The 26,837-nt window shown below is 43.5% G+C and overlaps 2 protein-coding genes across 2 annotated transcripts in view; both read right to left on the bottom strand.

Moving 5' to 3' along the window:
• The window catches only part of LOC308311019 (EF-hand calcium-binding domain-containing protein 6-like), a gene marked incomplete at both ends in the record, with an annotated part of 54,565 nt that extends 48,261 nt beyond the window's left edge, over positions 1 to 6,304 (bottom strand). The window contains 2 exons of the mRNA XM_080757514.1: positions 4,978 to 5,186; positions 6,121 to 6,304. Of these exons, the coding sequence (XP_080613640.1) occupies positions 4,978 to 5,186; positions 6,121 to 6,304 (393 nt within the window). The remainder of the gene's footprint in view (positions 1 to 4,977; positions 5,187 to 6,120) is intronic.
• A 4,046-nt stretch (positions 6,305 to 10,350) lies between these two features.
• Positions 10,351 to 26,012, bottom strand: sult4a1 (sulfotransferase family 4A, member 1; the record flags this gene model as incomplete). Its single annotated transcript, XM_080757146.1, has 7 exons — positions 10,351 to 10,463; positions 14,155 to 14,293; positions 18,947 to 19,041; positions 19,192 to 19,318; positions 19,959 to 20,039; positions 20,541 to 20,671; positions 25,844 to 26,012. The coding sequence occupies 7 exons, from the start codon at positions 26,010 to 26,012 to the stop codon at positions 10,351 to 10,353; spliced, it is 855 nt and encodes a 284-aa protein (XP_080613272.1).
• Between the last annotated feature and the right edge of the window lie 825 nt (positions 26,013 to 26,837).

Raw genomic sequence — 26,837 nt, 5'->3', positions numbered from 1 at the left:
ACGCACACACACACACACACACACACACACACACGCACACACTCTCATGCACAAACACACTCACACACGTACGTATACCTATTTTGGTGGCTCATAATCAAAGTACAGTCCCAGTTGCCCTGCCCTACATCCTTCCGCAGTGTAATCCAGCGCGGCTTCGTCCCCACAGAGCTATCCTGGCATTGAGTCTTATTATAGCCCATTCTGGGCGGGAGAACCCCCTTTTAGGTGCTGTTTAAAGCATTATGCTATATGCTTTAGTTTATAGCTATTGAAAAATAGCAGATCTACAAGCTCATAGCGCGCCATACCCGAGTGGCGCGCTACGAGCTTGTAGATCTGCTATTTTTGAAAAATCGTTAAAATGTGGCCGCAAATCATTGAATATATATATTTCAGAGCGAACATTTTTAACTAAAATATTGGCTTTTGGGGGGTCCCTGGAACTACATATTTTGAGATGGGGGTCCGTGGCCCAATAGAGATAATTCTGGGGGTCCTTGACATGAAATAGGTTGAGCACCACTGACATAGAAAAATAGCTTTTTCAGAAAACTGTCATTTTCGAACAGACATTTTTTTAGAATCTGATCTCAGGTCAGAATGGGATAGACACCCCACCGTCTAATTATCACTGCTATCAGGCCGCCGCGGAGCGGAACGCTGCGCCGCCGAGCCCCTCCCCCCCCCCAGCCCCTCCCCCAGAGGAAGAGGCCCCCCCACTCCATGCTCTATATACCTGGGACCAGCTTTTATTACACCTGAGGATCAGCGTTCAGAGTCTGAAGGTGAGACGGAGGTCGCAACCCCACGGCATCATTCATGAGGGATCCCCTTATGTCGCGCACCGCCGCGAGGATTTCCTGCAACTTTTTGCAACACTTTCGCGCGGTATGTGTTGGTGCAATTAACGCATATCGGAGGAAACCTCTTATGTGCTGTTATTTTAACTTTATTTGATTAATTATTTTCATAAATGAACGGGATATACTTGACTACAGAGTTACACAAAAGCATCATATCCGCAAGCTTGCAGCGTGCCGCCGCGAAGGATGCCGGGAATCCCTTTTGGTGTTAGCAATGCATTATGCGTTATGCTTTAGCTATTGAAAAATATCAGATCTACAAGCTCGTAGCGCGCCACCGAGTGGCGCGCTACGATCTTGTAGGTCTGCTATTTTTTGAAAAATCGAAGAACGACTGACATAGAAACATAGGTTTTTCAGAAAACTGTCAGGATTTAGAAGACATTTTTTAGAATCAAAATGGGTTGATTTGAATCCTGTTACGGGTTTTTAGACATATGAGGTTTCCACCCAATAGAGACGATATGCATGATGTCTGTCGTCTGGGTTTGTTTGCCCCCCCCCCTCCTCCCCTCTCTCTCTCTCTCTCTCTCTCTCTGTTCTATGTCTGATGCGTTCAGTATTTCTCTTATTCATTTCCCTCTCTAGCCCGTTCTAGTTTAGCTCTGTACGACTGTCTGTACGACTGTTTGCAATTGTTTGAGCGCAACTGACACGTTTAATAATTGATTGCCATAAAGAAACACGCACGCACGCACACACACACGTTGTATATGCACACAACACACACACACCCTGGCACACGCACATGCACACATGTTATACAGTAGGCCTTTAGAAAAGGGGAATCACAAAATGTGGGGCGGCAAAGACAAAATAAAAGCATTTTGGGGGGTGGAGGGGGGGGGGTGGGAGAATAGGAAAAGAGAAGAAAAGAGGATGGGCGTGCCGGGGGGAGGGGGGTGGTGGGGGTGGGGGGGGGGGGCTGCTTGTGGCATCTCTTCTCCCTTGAACACAAAACGACTCTCACATCATCACGTCAGAACGCACAACAGCTGCTGCTGCATTGATGGTCCTTTAAAGTTAACTTTCATAACTCTCACACAAAGCACGGGCGCGCACCGTGCACGTACGCACACACACACACGCACAGTCGCACACGCACACGCACACATAGTGTCTTTTAACCCATTTTGTCCTGAGATCAGATTCTAAAAATGTCTTCTACATCCTGACAGTTTTCTGAAAAAAAGCTATGTTTCTATGTCAGTGGTTCTTCGATTCTTTAACTTCTTCACTCGGTGGCGCGCTATGAGCTTGTAGATCTGCTATTTTTCAATAGCTAAAGCATAACATAAACCAAAAGGGGTTTTCCCGATCAAAATGGATTAATGAATAAGACGGTGAGTCTTGAGGGGGCTGGAAGTATGGAGGGGCGAGGGGGAGGAGGGGGAGGGGGGATGGGGGGGGCTGAAAGACACAAAGTGCTGATATTATGGGGTGGAAAATGTGTGTGTGGGAAAAAGACGGGTAGTCAAACTGTCAGACGTGAGCGCTGGGACGGAACGGGAGACGGAACAGCAGAGAGACAATTACAGTGGCGGAGAGAGAGAGAGGAGCGACAGAGACGCCCGCACGCCACCGCCGTGTGCCGCAACACCACCGCGGAATGGGGGGAGGGGGGGTGGGGGGCTCCGCCATGTGTGGGAGGGAGGGAATGCCGATCATTTAGCCGCCACAGCCCAGTGTGGCGTGAATGGACCGGAGAACCAGGGAGGCACTCCTCTGGTTCTCCTAAAAGCATCACCTGTGTGGAGTTTGCATGTTCTCCCCGTGTCCCCTAGCCTAGGGTAGGTACCCTCACATGTTCTCCCCGTGTCCCCTAGCCTAGGGTAGGTACCCTTACATGTTCTCCCCGTGTCCCCTAGGGTAGGTACCCTCACATGTTCTCCCCGTGTCCCCTAGGGTAGGTACCCTCACATGTTCTCCCCGTGTCCCCTAGGGTAGGTACCCTCACATGTTCTCCCCGTGTCCCCTAGGGTAGGTACCCTCACATGTTCTCCCCGTGTCCCCTAGGGTAGGTACCCTCACATGTTCTCCCCGTGTCCCCTAGAAAAACATGCAGTAATCCTGGTCTCTAAACTGCCTCCCCCTGGTCAGCCGGGGCGCCTGATGGAGGGGAAAGGAACTGGTTTGGAATAACGTGTTCCTTCCACGCGCTACGCTACGTCCAACCAGGGAAACTCCCCCCTGTCAGGTGTAAAAGGAGCAACTTGGACACTCAGGCATGAAGGAAGCATGAGTTCAAGTCCGTTGCTCTCCCCTTGTCCCCCATATATGGGGACTAGGTTGGCGGAGGGTGTGTAGAGCCCAGGATCACATTAGATGATTGACACAGGGGTGAAAAATTACAAAATCGTGGAATAAAAAAAAGATATAAAAAAGAAGCATCACCCCAGACTGAGAGGCACTCCTCTGGTTCTCCCTCAGACTGCTTTCTCTCTACAGGCATGTTCTGTATAGGTGCTAATTTACACTCAAAGAGTTATACAAATGGATAAAAGAACTGGTGTTTCTGCCACCTATGCATCTACCAGCTGACGGCACTTATGTTACTCCACTTGTACAGCCCGAGAAAAGGGAGGGAGGGAGGGAGGGGTGTTAATTTATACATTTTCTTTGCACGTTTTCATTTGCACGCACAGACGCACTGCTACGGAGATATGAATCAAAAGGCTTGCACAAAGATAAGTCAAAAGAATGTATGAGGGGGAGGGAAAAATAAATGCTTGCCAGCCACTCCACAGCAGTGGGGGGGGAGAGAGTGGGGGGGTTGGGGGGATAGCGTCTGTTTCCAATGCTGCCAGATTATGTGTGTCTGTGACTGGTCATCATTGCCAGGGAGATTCATTTGTCAACGTCGGCTGTCTGGAATGGACAATGATATATCCTCTACTGCCATCTAGTGGATGATGCCTCACATAGCATAGACAGTGTCAGGATCTGACCATATAGTATCACCAGGGCTCATCAGTATAATTATGTCCGCCTTGGCACTGTTGTTTTTATCGACTAACTTACTCGAACTAGAGGACAAGACATCCAGTCATTTTACACTTGGTTGCATGCTGAAAATAGCCGATCTACAAGCACAAGTTTCATCAAAAGGGCATGTGAGCTCAAACCCAGAATTCAGCATTTTGGTTTTAAGATGTTGATATTAATTTTGTTAGGACCCCAAATCACACCCAGAGAGGGGCCTTAGTCCTACGCCTCCTCCCAGCCAACACTCCCCACTGACAGGGAGAGGAAGTGCCTTGGATAAAATGCACCATTCACCATTTTACTCACGCAACCAGACTAAAGTGGTCTGAAGTGAACTGACAGACACTTCCTTCCTTAAGGCCTCTATTACAGACCAAGCTGTCGTGTCTTGAGTGACGACTTCTGACAATGTCAAGTAGATCAGATCAGGTAACGTCTCATGTTTAAAGTTGCTCCAAACACACTGTACTATACAGACTGCAGCTGCATACAATACGCTGACGGCATTGTTCTGCCCCTGTGTGAGGGGAAATTAATCAACCATATAAACTGCAATACATGAATGAAAGACATTAGCTATACTAGACTAACCCTCGCAAAATACGCCTGACTCGAGTCTGTAATGAATACACCTTTGAGTTGTCGAACACTTCACTGAAGTGGCCAGTGGGTTTTACATTACAAGTGGGTTTTGTTGACATTGACATTAAACGTGATGTTCTTTTTGCCAGAATTGAGTGCACTCCAAACAATAATTGGTCTGTGATGTGAAGTGTGGTGTTTCGGAATCGTTTTCAGTTAATAAAGGAGTGACCTCTCTCTCTCTCTAACATAAGCTATACAATACGGTTTTAGGTTCTATCCTTTCAAGAGGGATATGGTACAAATATAATTGTACTTCATAAAAAAATAAGTTGCCAGAGTGCTGCTTTAACCCATTTTGGTGTTAGCATTATGTTATGCTTTAGCTATTGAAAAATAGCAGATCTACAAGCTCATAGCGCACCACCGACTATGTCAGTCGAAGAACGACTGACACAGAAACATAGATTTTTCAGAAAACTGTCAGGATGTAGAAGAACATTTTTAGAATCTGATCTCTTTTCATGCGTTCTTCTCTTGTCACCTTGTTGGTCAGGGTGTTGATCTGGCTCCGGCTGAGGGACAGCAGGGCCTCCAGGACGTGAATGAACTCTGCGCGGCTCACCGAGCCCCTCCCGTGGGGGTCCAGGGCCCTGAAGGCGGTCCTGATGTTCCCCGGGCGCTCCTTCAGCCTCTGCTGGACCAGCATGTCCACCTCGTCCAGGCTCAGGGCTTCATCTGGAGGGGACTTCACTGGACAGGCAAAGGAGTGACAAGTTTATCCCACCACATACTTCGAGGAAAAGAAATAAATAAATTGTATTCAACAAGGACATTGTGTATTAGTCTAGGTCTGTTTTTCATTTTAATGACTTAAAGCACGACATGTCCTCTTTTAGATTTCAGGGGATAGAACAGGTCCAAATGCCACCCAGAGGTGGCGACCTTGACCTCAAAGAAGAGAAACATTCTGGATCTTTACAATGCAAACCCCCTAAGGGTCTTAATGATTCATTCACACTTAACATTATGCTGTGATTCATCATGCTTTGATTGGATGGACTGCCTTTATATATATTTGTGCTTTTAACTTTTTGTACTGTTGTGGCTTCTCTATAATATTGTATTCTCACTGTGTGTTTTTAAACGTTTGGGTCCACTAATATGACTTCTCTTGTCTTTTAGATATTGAAGACCTGGATGACTGTCTTACACTGTCATAATTATGATCCTTTGTTCTTTAGTGATGCCCTGACCCTGATAAACTGTTTTGTTTTATGGGATTGCATATACACCTTTTTCTTTATTTAGGGTGTGGGACGGTCTAATATGGTTTTGAGGGGCGTGTCTTATGATTTCTGGTTATCTGTGCAGCCAATGACCTGCATCTCTCCATGAACTTCTCACTAGGGGGTGTGGTCTATAAATGTTTGTTGGTGGTTATTGTGCCCTGTAATGTCTGTCCTGATGAAGGTCTAATCGACCCAAACGTCGACCCAATAAAGAGAAACATTTTTGGCAAGTTTCTGACAGTGTGCGGGACCCTTCTTAGTTTTTCAAAGATAACCTCCCCCCCCCTCCTGTTCAGTGTCGGTGTGTCGGTTAGTGTGTCAACACTAAAGCCAGGCCAATACTGTAGTGTACAAACCACCTACACTAATTGAAATCCGAGGAGCCACTTACTTACCTCTGTTGGATATGAGTGGAGTCAGCCTGGATTCTCCCACTCCTCCAGGGGAATGCTTTGAAGAGAGGTAAGTAGTGGTGCTTGGAGCAGTTTGGGGTCTCCTCAGACCAATGACCAGCCCTCTGGGCAGAGGAGGACACAGCAGGTCACCCTCCCCTATGTTAAGAGACAGCACTTTGGCCATAACTGTTGAAAGTGCCTGAGTGAGGGAAGAGGGAAGGAAGGCTTATGATGAGATTGTTGTCATTGGAGAATGCATTTGTTTTGTTGTTCGTCGACACGACCTAATCTGAAGTGTGTGTGTGTGTGTGTGTGTGTGTGTGTGTGTGTGTGTGTGTGTGTGTGTGTGTGTGTGTGTGTGTGGCGCTATACAGCATGTGCGATAGTGCCACTATGGCTACACAAATAAACAATAAGGGTCGCCACGAAAATTGTATCAGATGATGCATATCTCAATGAATTGGGGCTTTGATATCCTTCGAATAAAGGTGCCACTATAATACCAAATGTGTTGGCGTTGTATAAGAGGACAAATGCACTTATTTAGAGAACACATTCGTAAAGTATTTGGACCATGTGAAAAATGGTTTCAACATGAAAGGTAATTTCATGTTGTAAAATTGTAAAAATAGACCGACAATGACCTACAACTTTCTACGAGCATATTTTCTTTTCGAGGCTAAATAACGAATTAATATAATAATATTATGATATTGTGCAAAAACAAGAAGGCTAGGCTAGCCCAAGCTACTTAAAGCGAATTAAGCGTTAAAACTTTTGAAAGAAAGAAATAGAATCTGAACAATCTGCAATTCACTTCTTTCACTTGAAATATTACCACCAGAAAGAGAGAGCCTCGTTGAAATAAAGTCGATGCAGATAATGTTGTTTTAGCTCTCAGTCTCGAGTCCACATAAAGTCGCCATTTCGGCAATTCTAAACGGATTATACAATTGTCGTAGTGTAGGGCTACTTAAAGTGTAGGCTATAAATGAATAAATGATAGTTACCCTTGTGTAGTTTACTTGTCCGGATGTTCCTCTCCTTTCACTCGGTGCGTAAAGGCGCAGGAGAATGCCCAGACCGTGTTGCAGTTGTCATAGCGATCTATTTGGCACTGCACTGCTCTCTATGGCTTCCCAAGTTCCCTCTAGTTCCACCTGCTTGTCCTGCTAACACAGCCTTTGTTATCTTCTGTTAAGTGTTGTTAAAATGTATCCTCTTATATTTGGGTATTAAATACACTTAGGCTTTACTGTCTTCTCAGATCGTAGGATATTCTTCTTCATGTAAAAGTAGGCGTGGACTTTTAATTAAGCCACTAGTATTCCCTCATCTTTATACAACCTATTCCCTAATTTTTATACAAACTATAACCTCATTTTATACAACCTATTCCCTCACTTTTATACAACCTATTCCCTAATTTTTATACAAACTATAACCTCATTTTATACAACCTATTCCCTCACTTTTATACAAACTATTCCCTCATTTTATACCAACTTTAACCTCATTTTTATACAACCTATTCCCTCATTTTTATACAACCTCATTTTTATACAAACTATTCCCTCATTTTATACCAACTATAACCTCATTTTTATACAAACTATAACCTCATTTTTATACAAACTATAACCTCATTTTTATACAACCTATTCCCTCACTTTTATACAAACTATTCCCTCATTTTATACCAACTATAACCTCATTTTTATACAACCTATATTCCCTCATTTTTATACAACCTCATTTTTATACAAACTATTCCCTCATTTTCATACAAACTATTCGCTCATTTTTATACAAACTATAACCTCATTTTCATACAAACTATTCCTTCATTTTCATACAAACTATTCCTGAAATACATCTGCCCTTTTCATGCTTGACAATAAACATTCTAAATGGTTCCAGTTACAGTGTCCATCTGTGAATATCACTGTAAATAATCTTGGACTCAACTTTTCCCTGAAACTCCACTGTCAAGGTCACCAATATGGCAATACAATGAATAAATAAATATGGCAATATAATGAATAAATCAATAAGCCTTAAGTATTGCCTGAAGACACAACTTTATTAATAAAAAACAAGCAGAAAGACATGTAAAAGACAATGCAATATGCGTAGGAAAAATAAACAAGCATATAATATAAAACCCAAAACCATAAAACAATAATAGTATGTATAGAGTAGAGAGATGGGCAGTTATGATGCCTTGCCAACAGTTGTAAACAGAGTGACATGAGAGAGAGAGAGAGAGAGAGAGAGAGAGAGAGAGAGACAGAGAGAGAGAGAGAGAGAGAGAGACAGAGAGAGAGAGAGAGAGACAGAGAGAGAACAATGAAAGAATGAGCAGTCATAAAAGTTGAGCAGTGTGACACGTTTTAACACGTTGTTGTGTGTGTGACGCATGTCCGTTGAGGAGGTCGTTTTACATCCACTCAATAAAGACATTCACAAGCTTGTCCCGCAGACAGAGCACCGGGTTTGGACTGGAGAGGTTATTTACTAGGCCCGGTTTAAAGAGGAGGAATGGGAGGAGGATGAGGAGTTGTAATAGAGGGGCGAGCAAGAAAAGTGGGCTCTCAAAACATTGATGTTCTGAGAGCTTATAGGTGAAAGATATGCAAATCTCTCCTTATACTGGGTTTTGTAAATCCCAGGTTTATTATACTGAACTGGTTCTCAAATGTTTTCGTGCCAAGGTGGACCCCCAAATTGATGTGCATTATTTGGTCGCAGACCTCCATCTGAAAATGCTTTGTGCTATATATATATACACAGACCCCCAGAATAGAGAGAAACAAATAATAATCAAAAATAGAAATGTACAAGCTCGCAGCATGGCACAAAGTGACGCCCTGTGAGCTTGTAGATCTGCTATATTTTTTGAACAGCCAAAGTATAAATGATTAAATGATTGTGATGCTATATTAACTACTTTAGCTGGGGACCCCTTCTGGAACCCCCTCAAGGACCCCCCTGGGGGTCTCGCCGGACCCTATTGTGAGAACCAATGATATACTTTGCATTGTATTATGGCATGTCTCACCGAAAGCAACTGATTTCCAAGTAACACGTTTTCGTTTTCATACGACAATGTATATATACATTTGTTGTGTTGAAAGAGCGTCTGATGTGAGAAGAATACACACTGTAACAAGGTATAGAATATCGATGATGCTGGTAGTAAGTAAGCTAAACTGTACTCGTTCCATGAAAAGGAAAACCTCTGAGCTGAAATGTGACATGTCTTTGGGGTGGGGTGTGGGTGGGGGGGGGGGGCAGAGACAGAGATTGACCTGAAAAACATGAATCGCTTGAGACGGCAGTGGTGATATGTAGGGTTCACTGTGATCTGATGGTACGCACAGTCGCACACACACACACATACGCACAGTCGCACACACGCACGCAGTCGCACGCACACACACAGTGGCATGCACTCACACACAGCTCATACACAATAGTCTATTGACAAAACAATTGACAAGCGGAAAATTCGACAGTATATCTGAACAATGCATTATGAATGAAGGAAAATCACCCAGACATTCATCCCAAACTTAACACTCAAGCGGCGGCCAGCATGAGCTAAATCATGTGTTGTACCACTTAAAGCATACTTCTGAGTGAGTTGAATCTGAGTTAAAAGGCGTGACAAGCGTACTCTCTGCACAGGTTTGGCCTCACCACACCACACCACACACACAATCACCCACATGTACTTTCCTCAAACCACTGCTGCTTATAATAAGACTTTGCTAAAGCGCTCAATAAATACAGTACGATGCATACACACATACGCAGTGGTGGGTACAGTATACTGCGGAGGTAGGGGGGTTTGAGGGAGGTTTGGTATTTAAGCACAATATTGATTTCTCTCGACTGACCCGTCCATGTGTGTGTGTGTGTGATTACAGTGACTTTGCTGACATTGATCCGCATAGATTAGACAGAGAGGCCGCAACTGGTCTGTAGGACTGTAAGTCTTTGTTTATGGTGGCGTTTATCGACAGGCTGAACGTCGATTCTTCCGATTGGGGGGTGTCGATCGACTTGATCGTCAGGTGTGTTGGGGGGGGCGGCAAACGGAGGCGAGCGTGTTTTCGAGTTTGTGGGTTGGTTGTTTGGGGGAGGGGAGGGGAGGGGAGGTTGGCAGGAGGTGTGCGGTATCGACTGTGTTGAGTTTGGTCGGTTGGAGTCCATCTCCCTCGATCCTCACAGGCCAAAGTCAAAGGTCAGGTCAGACTTGCCCATCTTCTGTCTGTACACGGCATCGAACTTGTCATTCATAGACACAGTGAAGATGTCTTTCCACAGACCCACACGACCTGGCAGGGAGAAGCAGACACACACACACAGTCACACACACACACACACACACACACACACACACACACACACACACACACACACAAGGGTTAGTGAGTTACGATCCGAATGAAAGTCTGAAAATGATCTCACAAACCTCGGTGTGTATGTTTGCATTTCAGTGACTTAATTTGAATTATTGAAGATCTCCTCTGAAAATTTAATTATATGTCCTTCCACTGTGCTAGCCACCTAGTGGTTAGACCTATAGTCTGTTCAACCCCAAAACATGTCTATGAACACTAAACGGCAACCATGTGCCTTATAGAAGTATCTAGGTTAGGGCAAGATCTGAACTCCTACCTGTAGGTCACTTGCTGATCAATGCTTCATTTATTAGGCTACTCTCACTCTGCCACATGATGGTGTCGCTCACTGAATTATAGCTGATCTACAAGCACTGTGTCACGTTGCTGCGACGCATTTAGAGCTTGTAGATTAGGTTATTTTCGGTGAGTGACGATGCCATACGACTATGAAGCAGACCATGGACAAAATGTCTTAGCTAATAGACAGTATGCACATGCATTGCTTTTCCCAGCAGGACACGCCCCCCTCATCTAGACTGAGTGGTAAAACATTGAGCAGCCTGTTGGAGTGTTGGAGTTTGGAAGCGCTCGTTGGGAATCACTCAACCGTCCTGCCGTACCACCTGTTTCTAAATGTCACATGATGCAGGAGGCAGCAAAATGTTGTGTTATTGAAAACAAGCACTTCCAAACTCTGACACTTGCAGGACATGTCTTGACAGAAAGTATAGCTCATAACGATTCTATGGTGGATTTTTATGAAACAAATACTTTGCAGATAGAAAGAGGATAATTCGAGCTTTTTGTACAGCTGCAATGTTGGTGAGTTTAACATTGTTTAATGCAATCAGACAGGACTTTTCTGTGTGGATGAATGGGCTGTCGAGGCCAGAAAGTAGTTTTTTGCCACTCAGTGGGCGTTCCCGCATAACTTCCAGCCAGGTACGATGATGTCACGCGCATACCCTATATAAATTAATAATGCCTGAGATGTAAAAAGTTAATTGTTTTCCACTCGGGCTGATTTCTCTGTAGACTCACCTCTCATGACATGTACGAGACAGAGTGTGGTCTGTCAGCTCTGAGCTGCGTTTTAGCTCTATGAGGGAAGGCTCCCATGCACTAAAAGAAAGGTCACATGACAAATACAAATGCAAAAACAGGGTGAAATTATACAAACAAAAAAAATTATAACAGGGATGAAATGGGATCATAAATTATAATTGATTAACCATGAGTGGGTTTTAATTGAAGATTTAAAACAAAAACCAAAGTGGATTGATAAAACAAGAGGTAACATTTATGTAACATTTATACATTTTAATAAAAATGTATAAATGTTAAGTCACAACTCAAACACTGACCCCTGGACTATACAGTATCTAGCCACATGGTGGTGCTGTTATCATTCTGAGAGTGTTAAACCTTTCTTTATCTGCCAGATCTTACTGGATGTGATCAATTAATGTAATGTAATATAATCAAATGCACATCATTCTTCTACACTACAGCCTACTCAAAATATACTACAGTTACTTATTAGCTATGTTCTCTTACAATACACAATGCTCATGTGGGTGGCGTTGGCTCAGGGGTATAGAGTGGCTGGATGGCAACGTTCTGCCAGTTCGAACCCTGTGGGCTCCTCCAGAGTTAGTGTCGAAGTGCCCTTGAGCAAGACACTGAACCCCTAATTGCTCCTGATGTGCTGGTTGGTGCCTTGCATGGTTGAATGTGTGTGTGAATGGGGTGAATGTAATGCACACATCTATGTAAAGCGCCTTGGATAAAGGCGCTATATAAATGCACCATTTCATAATCATATTTTCTGTTTACCTCACAGTTGCTCAGACAGAATTGTCTTGCATCCCAAGACGGAGGGACAGATTATTTTCCCAACTCATTAAAGCGTTATTATAGACAAGGTTCTAAATCTAGAGCACTGAACATGAGCCAGCAATGTATACAATCTGTACTCCGCGCAATCTATAAAAACTTATGGGTTTGTGTATTTGTGTATTGGCCTGTAGACAAGAAATCACATTCAAGGTTATAGAGTATACTACTCAGGCACTGAAAGGCGCACAAACTGTTCTTTGTGAAACCAAACCAGCATCAAGCGTTATAAATCAAATCACATCAAGAATTGTGCTAATGGAAAAAACCACCTCCTCGACTGTATTTTGAATTTAATTATACGCCGTTTGCTTCTGTTCTCTCAGGGCTCTCTCTCGCCTCTCCCTCCTTGGCATACAATATTCAGTGTCAGCGAGCCAGCCTGCATATCCTGCATTGTGCTCGCTCGTATTTTTAGAACCAGACGATGTACCATCATGATAGGAGGGGGAGTGAGGTACGGTTTGAATGGGGCTGGGGGCATTTATTGCACCATATCAGCTTACTGTATACCAGTCAATTTGTTCTCTGTACAGAGTGTAAGGCAAGCGCCATTTGAGTCTCCTAATTGTGGCCAATGATGTCCACTGAGGGGTGTGGACGGTCAAGTTCAGGTTGCCATAGTTACAGGGAGAGGGTATTTAACCCTGTCCCTAATGAATTCAATTGCAGGTGTTGTTGATGGGAGGCAAACTGTTTTCAGACTGTGCAGACAGGGACGGTTGCATTCACCACGTTTGACTGTTTGTTATTTATGTTATTTGCATTCGAAGTATAGGATTTCGTAAGGTAAATAAATATAATTTAATATCCACTCAACGGAACATTCTGGACCTCCAGTTCTTTCAGCACACGTACGTCTAAACTTCATCCTCAACCGTCAACAGCCAGTAGCACCTAGTATAGGGATTTAGGCGCTACACAGAGTATTGTCCTATACTTATGGGCTGGCCCATGTTCACCATGTGTATTAGGTCAATGTCCTGATGATAACTATATCATTCATAACCCCTGTTATCTCTGCAACCTACCCCTCATTTCCCACACCCAAAAACCAACCCCCAACTCTTGGCTTATTGAGCTTTGTTGCCATTGACCTTTGTAATGTTTTTTTGGGGTTTTTTTAGTTTGAAGATTGTTTTTCTCTCCATCTCCATGACTCTGGGAGCTGGAGAACAGCAACAGGGTGCGATCAGCACCCACTATGTGAAAAGAATAGCCAGTACTTCCGAAGACCTTTTCTGGTACTTTTTAATTAACGCACAGACGACAGCCTGCATCAAGCCTTCCTCAGCGTGTATACAGTACGCGTTGAGGAAGGTTTGACGCCAATTAAAGCCTGTTCTTTTGAGTATAAGTCTTCTTGAGCTGTGCACCTGGCTGGCAAATTGTATTTAATTGGACCGAGTGTGCTCGTTTTGTTTGTACTGTCTGCTATCAACACCCTCTCTTTTCTCTCTTAGGACCTCAATGGGAAAAGGTCCACAGCACTTTTTTTTGTGTAAATCCTTTTAGACCGAGTGTACGAATGACTCTATACTCATGCTGTTTACAGGTCTGTCTAATGAAGTATTCAATCAATCAAATCTCTGTTATCACTTTGTCTCTTGTTCTCTGTGTTTTTACCTGTTCCTAATTTCTCACGTCTCCTCCTCTCTTCCGTCTTCCCCCACTCACCCCTACACTTCCCTACACTTCCCTACACCCCTACACTTCCCCTACTCACCCCTACAGATGGACAGGGCCTCAGAGTTGCAGCATTGTTCGATAAGCTGGTTGCAGCTCTCCACCATGCCCTCCAGCTGTGCCTTGTCACAGGAGACGCCCAGGAACCTGGCCAGCTGCTCCACCAACGTCCCGAGGTCCTGGAGAGGAGCGGAAAGGAGGAGGAAGAGTAGCAGGAGAGAAAGTCCGATATAAGGTGAGAGGACACAGGAAAGGAGGTGAGGCATGAGGAGGAGAGAAAGGGGCAGTGGAGAGGAGGGAAAGAGGGAAAGAGGTACGGTAGCATCCTCCAAGATGAGAGGAGAGGATAAAAAAGTAGCATGTAAACAAACAGTGGCACATGCCTCACAAATTGCTCTGTAATTCTGAGAAAAGGCTTAGATTGAGGACAGCATTATAAATAAATAAAATGGCCGGCCAAAATTGCAGAGTAAAATGTTTTGCGAATGGGGATCAGCCACTATTTCTCAGTCACTTTCACAAGCCGTTTGTGTGCTCCATCAGGGTGCTTTGTTTCATTATGGGTAATGACTGTCAGGTTGGCTGTCACAGGTGGAAACGTTATAGCTAAAGATTTGAAGATTAGCTTGCCGTCAACTATATGCAGCAGCTGCATGTTTAATTGCCCTGGAAGGCCTTTCCTGCCTTGTTGGGCCACAAGCTCACGAGGCGTTTTCACCAGGGGGGGGCAGTGAAGAGAAGACAATACAGTGTCTGAAGTAAGTAGCCTTGCCAGCCTTGCCTATATCTCCTGTTTCTGTAGCGTGAGGCAGCTTGATGTACAAGTACACCCCCTGGATATGACGCTAGTATGTCACAGGGACCCTTGATGCTGAGTGTCAAGCAGGGAGGCACTGGGTCCCATTTTTTAGAGTCTTTGGTATGACACGGCCGGGGATCGAACCCTGACCTCCCAGTCTCAGGGGCGGACACTCTAACCACAAGGCCACTGAGCTGGTAATAAATATAATGGTGTCTGGAGCCAGTAGGAAATCCTGACTCACCCCTTCTTAAGTGATGATTCTATTTATAATTACATAATCCCTGCTGCCATAGCTTAATGAATCCATCTCTCTCTCTCTCTCTCTCTCTCTCTCTCTCTCTCTCTCTCTCTCTCTCTTCCAACCTGGAAGAAGGGGTGAAAACTGAAAACGCCTCATGCGCTGCAGTATTGTTTTCGTCGACTAAAACTAAGACGAAAAATGTTCGTCGACTACCTATTTTCACTGACAAAAACAAATGGAAACTAAATGAAAACTAAGCTACTTTTAGATCGGCTATTAAGTGTAAAAACACTCATTACGACGGCATCAAGACCCGCCAAACTAACACTAACACATTCCAGGTGACTAAAATGTGACTAAAACTAAATGAAGTTTCAGTTTAAAGACTATGACTAAACTAAAATAGAAATTTGCTGCCAAAAACAACACTGATGCGCTGGGGTGAGCAAGTGGATGGAATTCGGGTGCAGACTCTATTATTTATAATAAGTAACTCTATGCGTGAAGTGTGTGTAGGGCGAGTGGTCTATAGCCTATACTCTGCCTTTCTTCCCTCTTTTTGACCTATAGGCTCAAAAGAGGAACACACTATTAGGTAACTGATACCCTTGACCCACTTATTGCTATGCATTATTTCCTGTGAAGTCAGCAAGCGCCTCTAGACTCGACTGTAGACTAGAGCGATGCGATCAGTTTTCATAGCACTCATTTGACACAGCTGGGCACACACATGACCGTGCACTTGAACTCGACGGTGATTTACGTCATATGGGCCCCGCTGGTGTTTAAACTATTCCTATAACCCTAAACTTATTTCTAACCTTATTCTGAGTTAAACAAAATAAAGAATACAAGAACCGCGACACCGAGCGGTCGGTGGAAAAGATGGAGGGGCGAGATGGTTTTTAGGGGCGACCCTAAAAATACCCTCCTGAGAAATCGAATGATTTCTAAGAAATGCATAAAGAGTTATTTATAAATTAAGGACATGCATGTGCTTGTATAAGCACGTCGATAAGGCAAAATCATGTAACACGTGTACAGTACACATGTACTGTACTGTACTGTAAAGGGACCTTTGGATAAGTAAACAGACACATTGATTTGAGCTGTCCTTTTCAGCTAACTGAGATTGCTGCACGTTTTCCATATAGGAACGCCCTACAGAGCTACATATAGGACTGATAGCTCTGGCTGTCACGTAACTTCTCACGTAACCTCACCGTAAATGGAACTATTATGGACCCAGATTTTACTGTGTATAAGATAAGATGTATATTAGGGTTATGTAGACTGTTGTTTGTGGAGCTGGGAACAGGCCGTACTTTTTGAGGGACCCAGTTTATTAGTTGTAGTGTGATATAAGTCAGGTGGGTCGAGGGGATTATTCTTTTTTACCAACTCTCTTGCCCTGATTGACATTCATGCAAATCATTCAAATAAAATCTAGTCAGAGAAAATTAAGGACCATACCACCTTATGTCATAAGTTATTCATTGCTTCCCTCCTGTCCTGCCATGGTCCACACCTCGGTCCTTGGATTTTAACTGTCCATATTTAGGTTTAGGACTGTTTCTGTGGTTCATGAATCATTTTTTTCTTCTTTTGTTTATATATTTCTTGCGGCTTACGACTTTTATTGGTTTTTTGAAGGGACAGACAGTATAGGCTGACAGGAAATGGGAGAGAGATGGGGGGGGAAGACATGCAGTAAAGGCCATGTCGGGCTCGGGAGTCGAACCCGCGGCACACTGCGACTGGATTACCAGTCGGGTGCCCAGACGGTTACGCCACCGCCTGGGCCTATGTATCTTATTTTGTAGTATGTTCTGTTCTGTGCCTTCCTGTCTGCCACTGTAGTTCTGTGTACCTGCCTTGTCTAACCTTGTGATTTGTCAATCGACTGACTGAGAGAAAACGCTATAATGTTACTGCTGCCGAATTATTAATATCTTCGAGTAGAAACAGACTGTATCAAATATGAGTGACTGACCACTCATATTGCTTATATGAGACTATTAGACAGATTTCACCGTCTGTCCGGTGTTCGCTGTGATGCTGACATAATGAAGTGACATTATTCCTATAAAACAAACGTGTGTTGCACTGTTGTTGTTATTGTTGTTTTCTCTATTTTCTGTCCTCTCGCTTGGTTTCTTTCTTTTGCTCTCATTTGGTTGTTTCTCTCTGTCTCTTGTTTGTTTACTTAAATGAAAATACTGGCACTCTGTAATGACGTCACGTCAGTTTGGACAGTTTGATATTATGTGACTCGGGTCACTTCATGAGGTCGTTGCATTCAGACAGACAGTTTGACATGTGACTCGGGTCACTTCATGAGGTCGTTGCGTTCAGACAGACAGTTTGACATGTGACTCGGGTCACTTCATGAGGTCGTTGCGTTCAGACAGACAGTTTGACATGTGACTCGGGTCACTTCATGAGGTCGTTGCATTCAGACAGACAGTTTGACATGTGACTCGGGTCACTTCATGAGGTCGTTGCATTCAGACAGACAGTTTGACATGTGACTCGGGTCACTTCATGAGGTCGTTGCATTCAGACAGACAGTTTGACATGTGACTCGGGTCACTTCATGAGGTCGTTGCATTCAGACAGACAGTTTGACATGTGACTCGGGTCACTTCATGAGGTCGTTGCATTCAGACAGACAGTTTGACATGTGACTCGGGTCACTTCATGAGGTCGTTGCATTCAGACAGACAGTTTGACATGTGACTCGGGTCACTTCATGAGGTCGTTGCATTCAGACAGACAGTTTGACATGTGACTCGGGTCACTTCATGAGGTCGTTGCATTCAGACAGACAGTTTGACATGTGACTCGGGTCACTTCATGAGGTCGTTGCATTCAGACAGACAGTTTGACATGTGACTCGGGTCACTTCATGTGGTCATTGTGTTCAGACTGAGCCAGCTCTCCTCAGATCGGATTTAAATCAGATGTGAAACCACCTCTGGATGTGACTCAAGTCACATCGGATTCCATATGTGACCGGTCTCTGCATTTAGACTTATTTAAGCAAATCGGATTTCTATCTTGAAGTGACACAGATCTGATTCAGGCTACATTACATTCAGGCTAGATTTGGCTGCCAGTGTAAACCAGGCCTTATAGTCTCCCAGCCTATCCCAGTGTTTAAGGTCAGTTGAGTTCACATGTGCCCTGTTATCCTGTGACTGTGTCTGTTTAAACACTGTGTTTGCATTGTGTCTTTGCAAGTAGATTATTGTGTATATATATCCATATGTTGTCATACTGTTGATTACCACTGCACAATTAAGCTCACATGACGGTATGGGAAAGGATGGGAGGCAATGGGAACAGAGGCTATAGATGTAGCATTGACATCAGTTACCTTGTGGCAATGGGAACAGAGGCTATAGATGTAGCATTGGCATCAGTTACCTTGTGGCAATGGGAACAGAGGCTATAGATGTAGCATTGGCATCAGTTACCTTGTGGCAATGGGAACAGAGGCTATAGATGTAGCATTGGCATCAGTTACCTTGTGGCAATGGGAACAGAGGCTATAGATGTAGCATTGACATCAGTTACCTTGTGGCAATGGGAACAGAGGCTATAGATGTAGCATTGGCATCAGTTACCTTGTGGCAATGGGAACAGAGGCTATAGATGTAGCATTGACATCAGTTACCTTGTGGCAATGGGAACAGAGGCTATAGAATAGATGTAGCATTGACATCAGTTACCTTGTGGCAATGGGAACAGAGGCTATAGAATAGATGTAACGTTGACATTAGTTACCTTGTACATGTCCTCGTATTTTAAGAAGAGGACGTTGGAGTCCATACGATGCTCCCAGAACTCCTGGACATGTTCAAACCAGGAGCCATACCCCACTGAGAGAGAGAGAGACAGAGAGAGAGAGAGAGAGAGAGAGAGGTCATTACATCCTCGCAGTGGTGGAAAAAGTACTCAAACCTGAACATCGCCCTTCAAAGCTGAACATAGGAGGGGCTGTCTATCGCGTACAATGCATTGCGACTTACGCTTGTCGTTCATGAAGCGCCGGCTGAACTCCTGGAAGGTTCCGCGGTAGCTCATTGTCCTGAGAGAGCGGTGGAACTGGTAGTAGGACACCACCAGGTCCTTGGGGTTCCGCGCCATGTAGATCACCTGGAGAAAATATATATATCAGATTTTAGTATCAGTGACTGAGGTAAACAAACCTCGTGTCGTGGGCAGACATAATGAAAAGACTATTGTTATTGTGCAAAACATGCCCCTTCAAGACAAAAGAAAAACATGTTCTCCCCTTCAAGACAAAAGAATTTAGTATAGCCAATTCCCAATTCCCCAGCCTCTCTACAAGTATTCATGTTTTCACTTGCACCACTGAAGGCTACCCTGCATGGTTGTTTACAAGTAAAACATTTAAAGTGCAGAACACGGCATTGATTTCTGTTACACTGTAAATAAATTATAAATTCAGTCCAACAACATCCGACAGCAAACTAAAAGTTTGCCATATTGGAGACATAGGATAGGGCTCCATCTTGCGTCACCCTTATCCCTTATCCCTAAACTTATTTGCCATTTTTTTACTATTTTGAAAATCATTTTAAAATAGTTCAACTAGCCGATCTACATCTACACGTTGTGAGCTTGTAGATTGGCTTTAGGGATAAGGGTTAAGGGGTGGGGCTAGATATAGCCCATAAACTGAAAAGGCTGTAGTTGAACAAAGCTGTACAGCTAATGTTCCATACCCACTACCCACTACCCACTACTCAGTACCCACTAGCCATGAGCTGACCTTTGCTTCTCCGTTGTGCATCGCTGAGGGAAGGAAGCGGTAGGGCAGATGGCTTTTGATCAGTCGAGGGGACGTCAACTCCTGCAGAGATACAAGATTATCACCACAGAGAAGATGAAATCTCTCCATCTGATATAACTATATATAACAGTAAGATACAAGATTATCACCACAGAGAAGATGAAAGCTCTCCATCTGATATAACTATACCAGTAAGACGCCCGGGGGGGCCCTATGGGGCCGCCATGATACCCCCCCCCCCCTTTCCTGGTGGCAGGCCACCAGGAAAGGTCCGGGCGTGCTGTCATTCTACCAGTGCCATCATGATCATTTCACTGTACCTGTATCAGTGACAAATAAACCCTCTACAAAGGGTTGTGTAGTTGTCTGTTGGTTTGTATCATTTATGTTGTTCTGTAAAAGTGGTGGTATTATTAGGGGCTTGTTTGATTGTGTGTGCCTCGACGGAGCGGGCGGTAGAGGTTCTGCTATCTGCACGCTGGTTGTGGTGGGCCCTGTGTGCTGTGTTTCTGAATAGAATAAATGACACATACTGTACAGTATAGAGCAGCATTACTGTACCTGTATGATGTCTAGGCCAGGCTGGGGATACTCCAGGACAGGCAGCTGTTCGTCAATGTTCATAAGGCCGATCTCATCAGGGTCTGCTCCCTGGCTCACGAGATACACCACCTCCTGTAAGAGACTGGTACCTATATGAAGAGAGACAGAACCACAAGATACACCACCTCCTGTAAGAGACTGGTACCTATATGAGGAGAGACAGAACCACAAGATACACCACCTCCTGTAAGAGACTGGTACCTATATGAGGAGAGACAGAACCACAAGATACACCACCTCCTGTTATAGACTGGTACCTATATGAGGAGAGACAGAACCACAAGATACACCACCTCCTGTTATAGACTGGTACCTATATGAGGAGAGACAGAACGACAAGATACACCACCTCCTGTAAGAGACTGGTACCTATGAGGAGAGACAGAACGACAAGATACACCACCTCCTGTTATAGACTGGTACCTATATGAGGAGAGACAGAACGACAAGATACACCACCTCCTGTAAGAGACTGGTACCTATATGAGGAGAGACAGAACGACAAGATACACCACCTCCTGTTATAGACTGGTACCTATATGAGGAGAGACAGAACGACAAGATACACCACCTCCTGTTATAGACTGGTACCTATATGAGGAGAAACAGAACGAATGAATGAAAAGTAATGCTGCATATACTCAGGACATATACTCAGGCCAGCGGTGGCCGAACGGTTTGCGGAGCGGTCTTGATATCGGAAGGTCGCTATAGTTCGTATCCCCGGACCGGCACGTTACAATTACCACCGTTGAAGTGCCCTTGAGCAAGGCATTGAACCCCCTACCATGAAATGTTCTATGAGCAGGGCCTGGCTGTAAACAAGTTCTTGAGCTTAGTCCAGTTACCCTGCAGGGTAAACATGGTAACTTTACTTTACTTTGTATGATTAATCATACTGTTGACTTTTGGTCACGTTCATAATTTGTGAGGCTTTTGCTGTTTGCATTATGCTAATGCTCTCTGTAGACTGTAGTGTCCTTATGATGGTGTCCTGCAAGCCAGCATATTATTTACATGTGAAACAGTGAAGTACTGCGTCAGAGGATACGGTACACTGTGTGTTACTAGAAAGCCAATCTGAGAACCAAGACTACTAGAACGCTAAAAGGGATACAGTTAGGCCTACATGGTTAGCGTGTGTGTGTGTGTGTGTGTGTTACTGTGTACCCTTGATAATGTATTTTATAAATGTGGACTCAAGAAATATAAATGTGTGCGTGTGCTTGCGATGTGCATGAATGTGCGCACGTGCGTGGATGGGGTTCCTATTGGGTCATCAGTAAATGTGTAAAGTATTCATTTCATTATCACTTTAAGGTAATCCCCAAAACATGTGCAAAGCTTGTACCTTGTGCAAGATGTATTTATACCAATGCATTGGTACAATGCATACAGTTGTGCATGCATGCATGTATAGTACATGGTGTGTTTTGTCAACGGACTGCGATGGTGCGCGCATGTTGTGCACAACATAGAGAGAGATGATTGAGGGCATAGCTCACGGCAACACTCTCATCAGTCATCATAACCGTGCTGTCGTCATAGTATTATTGGGGACATGCACCTCCATGCCACACCGCTCCGGCTGTCTCTTGGTCTCTGTTCCCCCAGACAGACCTGTTCAAAACCAGTTAACCCATTCTGACCTGAGATCAGATTCTAAAAAATGTCTTCTATACATCCTGACAGCTTTCATTCTGACCTGAGATCAGATTCTAAAAAATGTCTTCTACATCCTGACAGTTTTCTGAAAAAGCTAATGTTTCTATGTCAGTCGTCCTTCGATTTTTCAACAATAGCAGACCTACAAGCTCGTAGCCGTACAAGTATGAGCTTGTAGATCTGCTATTTTTCAATAGCTAAAGCATAACATCATGCTATAACACCAAAAGGGGTTCCTGCCCAAAATGGATTAATTCCATCTCTCATAAATCTTAATAAGGGATCCTTACTCTTGAATGCATGAATTCTTAATGAGTCTTACTTAACATGTGTGGCTATTTTAAGCCAGACGCATCATTCATTCGCCAGCTATCCGTGAATGATCTCAATTGGCCACATGGTTGCCATCCCTGAACCAATGGGATTGCAGCGATACAGTGACAGTCCGCTCCGTGTGGACTCACACTGCCATGTGTTCTCTCTTACTCTGGGTCACTTGGCAACAGAGTGACACTCGCACCCAGATGACAAAATATATGGAACATTTGTTAATTATGTGACTTTCCTGGTTAAATATATAGGCAAAAGAAATGTATAGATGATAGATCACATTATACTGTAACAAAAGTAATGGGCACTTTAACAATAAGACCAAGACAGACACACAGATGGAAGTCGTGGAAAATAAAGAAGACGTTTGAGAATGGCTCATCCATGTTCAGATCAGACATTTTGTCAGTTTTCTCTATAAACTATAAATGAACCAAACTTTATCATGTTAGACTACTGCAAAAATAAATCTGCCCTGCAACCAAAAACATATGTATTTTATGTTCTAATATTTTAGAAATGACCACTATTCTGTCCTTTGTGATTGCAATATTAAAGGTATATTCAGTGATTTCACTTAATTCACTTAATATCACTTCTTTTTTTGTTTTGTTGTGATAATCCTCTACTATAGAGTGTGCTGCTGACCATATAAGGAGTTCCTCCCTGTCCCCAGTTAACCCCTGGGGTAAAACAAACGTCTCTAGATGCAGAGAAATGTGAACATAATCAGCAAAACATCAGTGCTTACAGCACCAAACCTTAAACTGCACTATGGTTTAAATAGTACTACACACAAGGGAAGCTGCCTGGCTCTACACTTTACTCCCATGTATCATATAACTGCTAAGCCCACTAATATGGTGCTAATAGTGTTAGCACACTGAGCAGTGCCGGTTCTAGGCCTTTTGAGGCCCTAGGCAACATATTATACAGAGCCCAAAATGTTTATAAACAAATCACAAATGTTTATAAACAAATCACAAATGTTTATAAACAAATACCAAAATGTTTATAAACAAATCCCAAATCCCTTGGTCCTACCCCCCCGACCATGAGACTTACTACAGGTAAACTGGTAGTGGTCCTACCCCCCCCATGAGACTTACAAATCCCAAATGTTTATAAACAAATCCCAAATGTTTGTAAACAAATCCCAAATGTTTATAAACAAATCCCAAAATGTTTATAAACAAATACCAAAATGTTTATAAACAAATCCCAAATCCCTTGGTCCTACCCCCCCGACCAAGAGATTCATATAGTAAACATCTGCCTGTGCTGGAAAGTGTATTAATACTCATTACTCAGAGATTAAAATAGGGTGCATTTTGCATCCCAAAATGCAGTTTATGGTTAAGGGACGCAATAAAACAACGACCTCTGCATCCACGGGATGCACTACTACTGTAGCCTACTACTGTACTGTTTTTTATTATAGTTTATTTTGCTATAACTTTAGTTATAGTAATCATTTCTTCTTCTGTTTTCTACATGAATATAATCACATTATAACCATATAAAATGAAATGGGAGTTAAATGCTGCAATTTGTAAAAAATGCCAAAAAGGGACTCATAAAATGTCCCTGGGACAAGTATTTACTTACTTACTTATTATACTTTTTATACTATACTTACTTATTTTATATTACTCTTTAAATGTAGGCAGATTTAGGCATTTAAAATGCCGACTATGCCTATACTATGGCGGCTATATATAGGAGAATGCAGCATTAGCTCCTGTAGGTTTATAATGCAATTTGAATATACTCCAAAATTTCCTGACATCTATACATTGCATTCTCTCTATAGTATTACCAGACAGGGTCTCGGATTGGTTGGTCCTTGCGTTGTGGTGTGGTCCCTCAAGTCAACACCAAACTGGGAATAACTGCAGTATATATATAGGCCTAATTTGTAAAGGTATAGGCCTGCAGTAGGCTAATAGTCTGTCATCTTACATTGATTGATTATCAAAGCAGTAATCAGTCTGTGTCACATGTCACTGCATGTGACATGTCCTTAATTAATTCAAGTGGATGCATCTTTTATTTTATTTTATTTCCTTTAAATGCACCTCGGATTGTTAGCATAAGCTGAATAAAAGATACATCCAGAATGTTTTCTATTTTAGGGTAAGGTTTGTTCCTCGCCTATTCGTCACATATGACCTCACCACCCAGACGAGAGACGACCCCATGGCAGGTATACGGTAAATCACTCAGTAGCCTATACCTACAGTATAGCCATACGTACGCGTGTCGTCGTGCACAGCAAACGTCAGCCTGTTCGCAGCAGCGCTGCTGCTCATAGACTGTAAAACTGCTGCTGCGCAATTGATAATGTTTAATGTAAACACAGCAGTATTATCATGGCTCCAGTAGGCTACGTGCTTCTGTTGTGGTGTTCTGCACGCAACAATAATAATGCCTCCTCCACCATCAAAGAAGAGATTCGTCCAAAGCAAACATTTTAGTTTCGCTACTGCCGGCAGCATGCATTGATTGATTGATTGATTGGTTTATTAACAGAATTACAGTACATTTCAAGTACAACTCAATACAATAACTGTTAACTGTGAGCACACCATAAAGCATAAAGCAGTACACTTGTTTACAATAGGGCCCACCATTTTCAATTCATCAAAACATTATTCATTATTAGATATAGTCATTCATCAGCACACAGACAGTAAAGAAGTTTGACTGATTATTTTCCGAGTGCATGCACGTGCGTGCGTGCGTGCGCGCGTGCGCGCGACGTTCCGTGCGTGTACCGGGAGAGGAAAAAAAATCACCAAATTGGTAAACACAAACTTGCATTAATCTCTCTTTATGGAGAACGGCGCTCCAGGAAGGAAGCATGCAGGATAATTAATGCCAAGCATATCGATTCTAGAATCCTGTTGTCGACATGATTAGTAGCCTAGCTGTTTTTATGACGAAACTCAGGCCACATTCTTTTCTTATACCTGAGGCAGGCCTGCAACCTGCAGGCTGCAACGCTGTATGTATACAGTATCAACTTAGGATAGCAAGCCTTGAGCTAATACGAAAGTCAACGTTGTTGTGGTGAAAATTAGCCCATACCGAGGATCCACTAAACCGTCTGTCTGTAGCATATGTGCGGTCTGCCTCTGCTCGACTCTATGCTGTTCTTTTCTGTCCTATAGCTGCATCGATAACGCCGCCCGCGGCACACTTTAAATGAATGCGTTGAGTGTTCATTATAGCCGGTCCTGTTATTGATATTATAAGCCTATTACCTGATTTGGGATACGTGACGATCCATATGTCACTACTTCTGAGGGAGAAGTTGGCTATTTCCTCCATCTTCCCCCTGCAGAAGGGTGGGAGCCGCACTCCATGGAACTCGAAGTATTTGCTCTCAAACTCAATCGGCGTGCTCGGCGTGTCCGCCTCGCTCTCGGCCATCCTCAAGAAGACGAACACCGGATTATAACCCCAAAGATGTCTGAAATCAAACGGGGAGCTATATTGAGCATAAAGATAAAAAGATGCGCCGATGCCTTTCTTTTTTTGCTTGGGTCTTGGGGATGTTATAATTGCCTGGCTTTTTGACGCTATATCTGGCTCGGGAACGATTTGACCTTCAGCCAATCACGGAGGAGAGAAGTGATGTCATCTTTATAATGCGCGCTCCCGCCCTGCTCAGCATCAGGACCACTTCATCCGTGCAGGAGCCGGAGGGCGCGCCGCCGTGCCGTGAAGAGGGATGTTTTATGTTTATATTTGTATTGTAGGGCTGTAGGCTATTCAATAGAATAGTATAACTATAAGGTTATATGTAAGCATGAGATGACATAATGCTATTTAATCAAAACGTTTTTTTGCCATAATTGTTGTGGCTCTTGTTGTCCGTATTTATTTATTTAGTAATTGCAGCAATAACAGCAGAATAAAACATACTTCTGATTATTCTCACGCCTATATATATACCCCCCCCCCCCCCCCCCCACACACACACACACACACACACACACACACACACACACACTGTGTCACTGAGTCAGACTCACACACACACTGTGACATTAAACGTTATGTAATGTTAATACGCAGAAGTAGGCTAATGTTGTTATAGTTATGATCCCCCCCACGTAGCCTACGTCAGTGTATCAGTCCAACTGATCTACAAGTCCAGCCGATCTACGCGGAACGACGCGTTGTCGGCCTGTAGATCAGTTGTTTTTTTTGCACGCAGGCAGGCGAGCACAGATCGAGCCACGTCTGATTGGC

This window comes from Protomyctophum bolini, assembly GCF_963924005.1.
Source record: "Protomyctophum bolini genome assembly, chromosome: 23".
NCBI classification, from domain to species: Eukaryota; Metazoa; Chordata; class Actinopteri; order Myctophiformes; family Myctophidae; genus Protomyctophum; species Protomyctophum bolini.
This window is presented reverse-complemented; position numbering and strand designations above follow the sequence as displayed.